At 42.6% G+C, this 11535-nt stretch overlaps 1 protein-coding gene across 1 annotated transcript in view; it reads left to right on the top strand.

The window, feature by feature from the left end:
- The first annotated feature begins 1419 nt into the window (after window positions 1-1419).
- Window positions 1420-11535, top strand: part of GFRA1 (GDNF family receptor alpha 1) — a 144858-nt gene continuing 134742 nt past the window's right edge. Inside the window, exons 1-3 of the mRNA XM_074908459.1 lie at window positions 1420-1554; window positions 2653-2955; window positions 4155-4238. Of these exons, the coding sequence (XP_074764560.1) occupies window positions 1515-1554; window positions 2653-2955; window positions 4155-4238 (427 nt within the window). The 5' untranslated portion in view covers window positions 1420-1514. The remainder of the gene's footprint in view (window positions 1555-2652; window positions 2956-4154; window positions 4239-11535) is intronic.

Genomic DNA, 11535 nt, shown 5'->3' with positions numbered 1-11535 from the left:
TTGTTGACAAAATTCCGAGTAAAGTATATACTGATTTTTTTTTTTTCTTTTTTAAAACCTTTTGGTTGCAGCTAAACCATAAAAACACCTGAATCAAATTTTCCATGTATGAAAACAAGGAAATCTGGAAACTGACGCTATTTTGGGCTAATTGCATTTTGTTGGGTTTCGGGGGAGCGCTACATAGTAGCAACTGTGGGAAAACCACTAAATAGTTCTCTGTTTGAACCATCTGTCACGAATACGGGACATATGTTCGCTCTGTTTATTCAGGAGCCAAGTGGAAGCCGATACACTCGGCCCGGCCCCGGCCGAGGGCTGCTCCGCGCCGACCACCGCGGGGATGCGCCCCCGCGGGTCCTTCCTCCGCGCAGCTCCGCAGGCGCGGGGTCTGCGCCGAAGAGGGCAGAGGGGGGGCAGGACGGGCGCTGGGGGTGTGTCCGTGTCGTCGGTTCCCCCCCGGCTCCGCTCCCTCGGGGTCGCAGCGGGACGCCCCGGGCTGCCCCCGCGGGCAGGGGGAGGCCGCTGAGCGCCCGCGGAGGGCGGGCGGGGAGCGGGGTCATCCCCGCGGGCGCCGGCAGCCGCCCCTCCGCAGCTCAGGCACTTGGCGGCGGCTTCCGCTCGGAAACGCTCCCGCCGCGCCGAGCGCCCCGGGGGTGCTCCCGGAGCCGCCGCCGCTCCGCTCCGGTCGGCGGAGCCGCAGCAGCCGGCCCCGCCGGGGCTCCGCGCCTCCCGCCGAGCCCCCTCCCCCGTCCCGGTTTCCCCGGCCAAACTTTCCCAGCCGCTGCCGGCAGCGCCGCACCTGCCCCGGAGCCCGCGGCGGAGGCGGCGAGCGCACCGCGCAACCTGCGCGGCTCCCCGCGCACCGCCCTCCCCCTTCCCCCCCGCCGCAAGCGACTAAATAAAGTTGCGGGCTGGGGGGTGTGTGTGCGCGTGGAAAGAGGCGAATCGCCCCGGGGAGGGGGGTGCCCGGGCAGCCGCAGAGAGCGGCTGCAAGTGGCTGCGGGGCTGTCAGCGGCTGGCCCCGGCTGCGGGGCCGGGGGCGGGCGGGCGGGCGGCGCGGAGCTCGGCTCTGCGTGTCGTGTGTGTCCCCCCCCTCCGTGTGCGCTCTCGGTCCCTCCCTGGGAACAGGCGCTGCCCACCCAAGGAGGCGACCGGCGCTGGTGCCCCGCTGCCGCTGGCTCCCTCGCACACACATAAACCCGGGCGTGCGCCTCGCCCGCTCCCTCACTGAAGTCAGCGCTTGTGTTTTCAGGTTGCTCAGACCTGAAATCTAAGGGAAAAAGCTCAGCGTTTGCGTCGCTGCTCCTGCTGCTGGTGCTGGTTGCGGTGAAGAGGAGAGAGGGGCTTGTTTGTTGTTTTGTTTTTTTTCTTCCCCCCCCCCCCCCCGCCCTTGAATTCAATGGATCTGAACTTGGACTCTTTGGACCTCGGCGGTTTTGGAATATCTACATGCTGATCCTCTTTGTTGTGGCACATCAGCTCGTTTGGGGAAACCATCCGAAGACAGCAAGATGTTTCTCGTTATCTTGTACTTCGCTTTGCCCTTAGTGGGTAAGTTGCTGGCGTCTGATTTCTGTCTGTATGTCGCTTCATAAAGCAAAGCGTAGGGTTTATGGGATCGGATGCCTGACAGTTGTCAGTCTATTGTTTAAGCAGAAGAGTGAAGTTTTCAGTAGTTTTTACAGCTCTGCCTCACATCACTTAGCTCAGTCTGTATTTAAAGCTCTGGGAGATTACAGACTTTGATACTTTACTGTGTAGCCTCTTGTTAAATTGGGTTTTTGCAAGTTGCAGGGAAACTTTTCATTTTAATAAAATACGGCTGCCCGGGGGGGGGGGGGGGGGGGCTGATGTGTGACAAGAGCCAGCTGAAGGATTACATCTTCACCTGAACCTGGCAGCCTGCCCGACTGCGAGCGCTTTGCAGCCCGAACTGGTTTCCTTTCCACAGGAGATGTTTGCGTTTCCATCTGTGTGTGTCTGAGGGAGCATGACAGGGGGCACGATGGAGAGGAGAGAGTTAATGTAATTTGCTTTGTTCTCCTGCAAAAACATCATACGTGAAGAGAAATGGAGGGAGGGAGTCATAATTTCTACCTTTATACATGTAGAATAAGCAAAAATGTATACAGCCTTTAAAAAGTGACTGACGCAAAAAGAGGCAAATATCAATCAGTGAGGATACTTATCTCCCCGAGCTGGTTGTTCGTGGATGTAATTGAAATTACAGCAAAGCTCTTGTGGAAAGTAAGGCCGAATATTTAACCCCTCAGTTAAACGCTCGAATGGAAGGGTTATTTGTTTCACCAAAGTGGATCTAAGGAATAATGAATGCTTGTTTTTTCAGGCACATTAACCCCTGTGGGTTTTCTTGCCTTTTGGTGTTCTCTCATAAATCAACTATCAGGGTTCAAACATACTGTTTCCTTGGACTCCCACAGAAGTGGATCTAAGACCACAAAAAGCCCGTGTGCTTTTTCTTAAGGTGTAGCATGAAGCCTGGAGGTTTGCGAGGTGCTGCCCATGGGGTTGGCTGCCTGTGCTGCGTGAGGAGGTGCCTTGTGCTTCCCAGACACCTGCTTTGGAGCCCTGGTTAAATCTGCCTCGTCCCTCAGTGAGAGTTTGTCGGTTTGTGTCTCCTCTCTCTAGATGTACTTTTGTCTGCAGAAGTGAGCGGGCTGCCTGGAGGGGACCGCCTCGACTGCGTGAAAGCCAGCGATCAGTGTCTCAAGGAGCAGAGCTGTAGTACTAAATACAGGACACTGAGGCAGTGTGTAGCCGGCAAAGAGAGCAACTTCAGCCGGGCGACAGGCCTGGAGGCAAAGGACGAATGCAAAAGCGCCATGGAAGCTCTCAAGCAGAAATCTCTGTACAACTGCCGCTGTAAGAGGGGCATGAAGAAGGAGAAAAACTGCCTGCGCATTTACTGGAGCATGTACCAGAGCTTACAGGGTACGTTGCAACGCACAGAAACGTTACACTCCCCAAATGCAGTGTGTGATTTTTGCAGCCCCTCACATCTGCAGCTAGCTCCTGCCACTGAGGCTAAACCGAGGGTCTGACCCCGTAATTCACAGTGTGCTCTTCAGCTGCAAACTGAGGACCTTTCATCTGGCTCGAGAACAGCTGCTGCTCCGTCTCCTGTTGTTGAGAAATCCACAATGAGGGTTTCCTCCAGGGGACCCAGCTGACCTTTCTAAACCAGAGTCAAAAGATAAGGGCACTAGCAAGTGCAAGAGCTACAAAAACAATCATTTGGAGACATTTTCCTGATAATATTTAAACTCCTTAATTAGGACTCACCTAACAAGATCACAGGACACTGAAAGTAGTTTCTTAGCTCTTTGCTGAAAGTTAAATGTACTATGAAGAGGAGCATTGTTTTAAGGAAAAGTTTATTCTTTCCTGTATTTACTAGCAATACTCCCTGGGCGTGTTGAGGCACTAGTGATTCCTAGAGCTTGTAGAAGTGCCAGTTAGAAGGGATGTGACAGCAGTTGACTCGGGACTTCTGTTCTTGATGTCACTGGCAGATTTCCTGTAGTCTGTTGAGAACAGTCAGGTCCTTATGAGACACATAATTTTTAGCCCTGTTTTGCTCTGTCTCTGAAGTTGAAGATGCAGTCTTTCACTTTAGTGTGGTCCTCATTTAACTCTTTTCGTCAATACATATTTTTGTTCTAACTTTCATAATAAATTACACTACTCTTGGACATTTTCTGCATCATAAAAAGTTTCCCTTCCAATACTGTCTTGTTAGGAATGTTTTATTCCAAAGATGCTAGTTTTTAACTGTTACCTGGGCTGCTCCTCTAAAAAGGAGCTTTGCTGTTAGGGTGAATGAAGAGGAACATCCTTGCTACAGCATCTCTCCTGCTGGCATGAGATGGGACAGTCCCTGTGATGTCACAGGCTGTCTCTGAAAATTATGACCTTATCCATGGAGGAAGGAGAGAAATGAACTAGTGACAGGGATAACCAACTAGTTTCTTTTAGGTCTTTTTATAGATAATTCTTTGAGAACAAATAAACAGATTAAAGATTAACCTTTTGCTGTTACAGAGTAACTTCATTTCAGAGTAAAATTAAACGACAAAATCTTATCCTGAATTCTCATATAAGAAAAACATCCAAATATTTTTTGTCTTTAGGAAATGACTTGCTTGAAGATTCCCCTTATGAGCCAGTTAACAGCAGACTATCAGACATATTCAGGCTAGCACCAATTGTATCAGGTAAGCAGACTTTAAATTCTTTAACTGAAGCATGATTACAATCTGCTGCTTTGTAGTTGAATTATGGAACTTTCAAGCAATACTGTCTTGAATAAAAAGAACTGTTAATGGCTTTCTGGATTTAGGAAGTTTATGATACAGTTGCACAAAAGAAAATACTAATTGGTTTTGGAATAATAACTAAAACTGAAAGAGTGCTTGGCAGGATGGCAATTTGTATTCTTTTTGAGTCATTCTTGACAATAAATGCTAAATTTTCCTGTAGGTGGCAATCTGATTCCCTGCGTTCCTAATTTACAAATCGGTTCCTTTTTGGGAATGTGGTCAGTGCAAGTTACCTCCCATTGACATTAAAGAAGATCAGAAGATAAATCTTTCAAATGCTTGCATAAGGGAACACTTTATAGTTTTGTACATTCTTGTTTAAAAAACGAAATTTCAGAATTAAGGCTTGTCTTCTTTTCTGGAACTGCTCCCTGTTTAAAGAGACTATTCACAACTTCCTCCTTTTTCTAGCTTTTCTCTGAACATTTTCTGTTGCTGTGTGGCTGTCTTTCAGAACTTGTTTGTGGTAATTTGAATATGTTGCTTGGTAATTATGCTGTTTGTTTTTTATCAGCCTAAATTACACTGATTTTGGATCGTATTTATTGAAACAATGATTTTTGGGCATTCACAGGGGTTACAGGTTGGAATTAATTTTCTTTTTTGTAGTCTCAGAAAGTCTTAATGAGGATGTAGTCTGTATTTTGGATCTTTATTTTAGTTACATAAAAAAATTGAATGTGCATAGTATAACATGTAAGTTTGGCAGTGTTGAAGCTGTAGTTAACTGCCATGCTATGGATAAGCATTAGTAGATGGCTCTTTAAAAGAAAGAAGAAAAGACCAGAGAGAGTGGCTTGACCAATTCTCAGAAGTACTTACACTTTTTAGGACCCTAAGTCTCATTAAAAGCCAGGGGGACTTAACAGCCTAAGTATTTAATGATACAGATTTTCAAAGGCATGTAGACACATAAAATGTAGATAACTGCCCATTGGGATTTTCAGAAAGGACTAAGTGATTTAAATAGGCGTTAGATGCCCAGGCAGTTTTAAAAATTCTAAGTGCTTAATGCATCCTTAGGTATCTTAATGCCTTTGAAAATCAGCCCTTTAGTCACTTTTCAAAATGTGACTTCAGATCCAAATCACATACATCTTTTGAAAGCATTATCCTAATTTGGTGAGAAAGTCTGTTGGAGAAAGAGTATAGAACAAAGAAGAATCTTTCTTTATTTTTTATTGCTTAAAAATCCCAAATTAATACAAAACCAAGACAAAATCAATGCAAAGAAGTTTAAAAATTTGTGGTCAGCCTGTGTGGGCCAAATTCTAAGCTACCTCAGAAGTTTCATGATGTGCATATAATTATCCTATGTACACTCTGCCTTTCTGTTATTTTTTAGATTCCCCATTTACTTGCAAAGTAATCATCTTAAAAATGTAGCCATTTTTTTTCTAAAGATTCTGTGCAACGATGAAATAAGACACAGTTGTCAACAAGTGACATCCATCCTACCAGTCACTTAAGATGCTGGTGGACTGGTCAAGACTCATTGTGTGCCACTAGTGCTCCCCAAATTGCTGTTCACTTTGTCAGAAGTTTGAGGTTTACAAGATTTGAAGGCCTAGATTCACAGGGAGCAACAAACAAAAGTTGTAATATGGTGGAAGACCACCAGTATTTGGAAGTATTGTCATCTGAAAGAAAAAAGCTTAGCAAAAGCATTTTTCTTATCGTCATGGTTACTACTGCACGTTACATTCTTTAAAGCTGCCTAGTCTTACAGATTTTTTTGCAGGGCTCTGCAAATACCCCAAAGAGCAGAACTTGATAAGGTTTTTATATCTTGATTAAAACAAAACCAAAAAAACGCCTGTACAAGCAGTGTTGGCAGGGGTTTCATAACTGGTATTCTGCTAACGTGGGCCTTGTGTTTATAGATGTTACTGCAGTATTCACTCTCCTTAAAGTTACTTGGGTATAATTAAAAGCAGTGATTAACCGTTTCATCTCACAAAGGCCATTCTGTGGTACTGTGTATGTATGACTTGATATACTTCAAGTGCAATGCTTTTGCCATCTTTTTTTCTTTATTTTAGAGACAGTATAGAAAATCACAACAGTTATCTTTTATGGTACATAAAAGAGAAAAAACATTGGCTAAGATGACTGTTTTGCGTGTTACAGAAGTCTTTTGTAGTGTACATAAGTCTAAGAAATGGAGGACAGTTTTTAAAAGCAGTTAAAGTTGATCTAATTCTATACTGAAAGATGTTCAAAATTGCATCCTCTATGGAAACAGGATGCCACTTTCTCATTAATTGTTCAAGCGTGTTGATTTAAAACAAAAATGAGGAATATATTGCTAAACACTACTAGTTCTGCAACAAAAGTGGAATTTCTTTAAAAAAATAACTGATGGCTAAACTAGGAATACAAGTTCAGTGTCTGATTTACTTGAATACTCAGGATATGTCATCACAAGGGTCTGATCTTCCTTCTTCATCGACACTTTTAAGTTCATAATTCAGCTCCTTCTGTAAAATTAGTCCTCTGACACCTCCCATGGCCAAATTCAGGACTGTGAGTCTTCCCAGTTGAAGGATGGGACTGTCTTGTTTTTTGTTTTGGGCATGTCTAGGTCTGAATTCTCTTTAGAACTACTATGTCTGATGTGGTACTTCTGCCTCAAGGGCGTGAATTTCTTGCTGGTAGGCAGCTCTTTCAAAGTATTTGTGTGTGTGTTCAGAGGGTAACAGATTTGGGTTAGTTATTACATTGTAAGATTTTGCTTAAACAGACATTTTTGCTTAAACCTTAACAACTTCTGAGAGGTGAAAACATTTTAAGGCCACTGACTTCTGTCACAACTACAGTAAATGCAAAATCTGTTGATTGGATTTCAGAGGTGAGTTTCACACCAAATCGAGGATAGATGCTTGAATTAGTCACTTGTTAAAGCTATCTACAGCTTTTTACTACCTGGGGAACAGTTTGCCTCTTGAATTTGTATTGTATTTGACATTGAGCCTCACAACTGGAAGATATTATTTTGGTATCAGCTGATACAGTGTAGTGGTCACCTCTGTGGAATCTTGTAAGAAAATATCCTGCGTAAAAGCTGTAGGTTCACGTACCTGTAGAAAATAAACGTTTCTGAAACGCCTCATTCATTTCAATGCAAACTGGAGAGCCACTAAAGCTGAATAAAACGCCTTAAGCCATATCTGTGAAGTGGTGTAAATAGAATACTTAATGTTAAAAAGAATTGACTATTTAGATCACAGTATTTAGGATGACATAACGCTCTTCTCCCATGGATTCACTTTTAAGTTGCCTAGTTAATCACAGGCTTATTAACTCACTGTTCAGCATTGTGTATCTTTCCTTCTTTCTTTTACATCTATTATGTTCAGAAATAATCTTAAAGAACAGGCTTGATAAATCAGAATATTTCTTAAAACGTGTAGGTTTTGTGGGTAATCTGTGGAGATTTGGTTGGTTACATGCTTCTGGTTTTGTCTTGTTTCTAGCTGCTAAAATGCAAGACAGGTAGAAATTAATTATTTTGCCAATATTTCTTTTTAGTGTAGTAAACTGTTTTTGCAAAGTGCCTTTTGTACCACTGACAAATGAGAGGAACTAGCTCATATGATAACATGTCAAAAGGAGTGTTTCCTGATTCTGCTGTTCTCCTGAGAGGCTGTTTACTTTTTAAAACTCTGGGAATCTTCTGTTGCTGAAGGTATCTGGAAGCTTATATTTGGAAAAGGGTATATTTTATATTTATTATGGTAAATTTGTTAATTAAAAACAAGAGTTCAGTAGACAGCACAGCACATAGGGCTTTGTACTTCATTCCACGTTAGAACATGGGTAGCATAACATAAGAAGTTAGTATGTTTGATATGCATACTGAATAAGCTGTAAGTTCAAATACGACCAATTATGATGAGTAAGATGGCCTTTTATTGTATTTAAAGTGTTGAGAGTATAAAAAGTTAGCAGTGCTGGAATTCTCAGAAGGGTGTGTGTGCTGGTGGCATTTAAATTTAGCAGTCTCACGGCCACTCTTTCTGTTGGATTTCATAAAATGGGTCTGGGTCTCTGTCTAGGATCTCTAGGTTGTTCAGAAGGAGAGTGGATTAATTAGTTAATTCTTCCTCTGAGTTTTTCAGTGTTTTAAGCATCCTGTGTCATTGATGTTCACAGATTAGAAAATTGATGTCTGGAAAGTCCAATATACAAAACAGAGATTTTTGGAGATTTGACAGACTTTTATAAGGGGATACTGCCTTCTCCCCAGCATAAAACCTGTTCTGAGTATCGATATCAGGTATCTGGCCCCTCCCCATTATTTTATCCTTCCCAAGAGTGAGGTAGAGGCATCACAGAGAACGAACTGCAAGTGTTTCCTTTGGAAAAGTTGCTGTGAGCAAAGGTGGGGGAGGAAGGTTAGGGTTTTTCAATATGAATTCTCAGGATCCAGAGAAACAAAGCTTCCTTGTCTGTGTGCTTAAGGTCCTTTAGGATTCCTTATACCTTGTCTTTTTGCTACTTCTGTAAAGAGGGGGTGTAGAAAACACTGTGTCACAGGAATTAATTTTGCCCAAACTTTCACAATCCCCAAATTCTTTTAATTAAGAATTGAACGTTCCCCCATTCATTTTTCAATTGTTGAACTAATGTAAGAGCTGTGTTCTGGATAGCAGGTTCCTGACACTTTAATTAGCATTTGCTTCTTTTTTTCTTACCTGGTAAATTACTTTTCTTTTGTAGAATCCATATATAGCATTTTTAAATTGTTTATCAAAAAGATAAGTTAGTGTCTTTGTCCTAGCCAATCTTTTTCCTTTTGGGGTTTGTGGAATGTGAATTAGTGGCTTCTCCCATGAATTAATACTGTATGACATCTCCAATTCCTACTGCCTGAGGCCTCTAATCCTGGTTCTATTCCTAAATCTGTGTATATTTCAAATGCTACATATTTTTCTAATTTTATTGCTATATCTTTTTCTGACATTTCTGTATGAAGATTTGAGATGCCACATTTCTACAAAGGCAATTTCATTTACAAAATATTAAAAATATTGATTTCTCTTGACTATTTACAATGCTCTTATTAGCTCTTACCTCCCATGTCGCTGCAGTTTATTTAAAAAAAGAGATACTTCATCTTAGTTACCTTGCACATTCACCCAATTTCCTAAACAATAAACCAGATCTTACTAAGTTAATAGGAGTCTTGCAATCTGATTCTGTTCCCACTGAAGTAAGCATAACACATCAGAATCTTTTTATTTGATTATGATGTATTCTGTTTCCTGTTCTATTTTTTTTGGCTTAGTTCTGGGTTTCTGATATGATGTTCAGCCTTTTGATAAAGAGAAGTAAAAACATGTTAATGTAGCTACACTAGATTGTCTCATGCACAACTTCATTTTCCTTTGTGAGGTAATACGTTAAAATAATAGCCCTTGGACCAATATTTGATACTGGTTTTACACTTACACATCCAGACTAACTCTTCTTTCCCCAGTGAGAATTTGTGGCCCTTTGCCTGTTGCAAGAAAAAATAAACAACACAGGCATCTATTTTAGCTACATTTAACGAAATGAAAATAGTTTGACAAAAATAAATCTAATATGAGCATGTACAATGTTTGTGTTCTTTGACATTTCTGTCTGCAGATTTTCTTTGCAGAGACAACTAGGCTGGCTTCCAGTCAGATAACAAGTTATCAAGGGTGCATAGATACTAGTTGCTGATTTCCACTTCTGCATTTTCATAATCAGATTGGACTTCACACAAAAGAAAATCACTTTGGTGACTGTTGGCTTGCAGGAACTCTTTGAATTTCTAGTTTTCTGCATTTCTTGAAGCTAGATCTGATTATGAGAGGGGAATTAAGTACCTTGCTGAAGTAACTGATTGACTAGCTTATAAAAGCAATGCCTGTGCACTTTTAACTTCAGCAGGAACATGAACATGCCTTGAAACCCCAAATAGGAATATGTAAATATCCTCAGCTTAGTCCATATTTCTTTCCTTGGTGAGATTATTGGAACTTTTTTGCTAAATTCTTTGAGGATCAGTAAAACAGAAGAAAAGGTCTTTCTTCCTGAAGTATTTAAAATGCACAGCTTTGAGCAAATGTAGAATTTCTGTTTGTCCCAGTAGTCTAGGCAGGATTTGTCAACCTTCTTCAACACGGGAAACAAGATGAAATCCATTCCATGGAAGGAGGAAGCATCTGATGATACAACACAGAGCATTTATGCATGAATATTCAGTGTCTCCTTGAATGCTAGGAGTAGTAAGAGAGAATATTTAGGAGTCTTGAAGGAAACTCAAAGGAGATCAATATTCTCCTGAAGCCTCAAAGGAAAGTGTTGGGAGATGCTTAATTGAATTAGCACAGCCAGGCATTTTGCTTACAATGTATAATGAACCACGTCTTTTCTTTGTCTAGAGTAGCACCTGTTGAAGGTAGAATTGCCATCCCTTTAATGGGTATCTTTGCAGAAAAGTCTCTATACTGTGGTGGGCCAGATATCAAATGAGGAACTGCGTATGTGCTTTTGAGCAGCAAATTGAATATTCTTGTTTCCCATTACATGGTTTATGGTTTGTGTACGTGCCACACCAGTTCCTCCGAAGTAGGAGCAAAAGCACACAGGTACTGCTAGCAGCATTTGTGGGACTGCGAGGAGAGATCCGGTACTTTCTGGGCACTGAGGAGGGAAGGAGAATCTGGTTACCCATGGGAGAGGTACCGCCATTTCAAGGACGTGGTGAGCAGGAGCAGGCGTGGGCTGCCAGGGGACCTTAGAAACACAGGACTTGCCAGAAACTTCCCAGTTTTGTCAGGTGTGTACGGGCTGCTGCGTCGCAGGGGTAAGCAGTTGGACACAACCAGCCTGCTAATGGGGCTGCTGAAGGCACGACGTGGTGAGTGAGGAAAAGCCTGTGGCACGTGTGGCACAGCTTTGGTGCAGTGCTGAGCCTACTGTTGGGAACGCTGTGGTGATAAAGGCGGCGTAAGGACTGGTGCAGAAGAGAAGCCTGCACTGAGCCGGCGTATTTGTATGACAGCCTTCTTCAGAGGGCTCCTGAAGTGCTCTGTCTATAAGCTGTGTCCCCTGGTGAAATGCAGAGAACGAGGCCCAAAAGAGCAGTATCCTGCAGCTTTCTGTCTCTTGATGGCACAGCAAGGTGCAGCTTATAGCAGACGATTTGCACTTTGGT

Source organism: Athene noctua, chromosome 5, assembly GCF_965140245.1.
Source record: "Athene noctua chromosome 5, bAthNoc1.hap1.1, whole genome shotgun sequence".
NCBI lineage: Eukaryota > Metazoa > Chordata > Aves > Strigiformes > Strigidae > Athene > Athene noctua.
The sequence above is the reverse complement of the archived record's forward strand: the minus strand, read 5'-3'. Positions and strand labels throughout refer to the sequence as shown.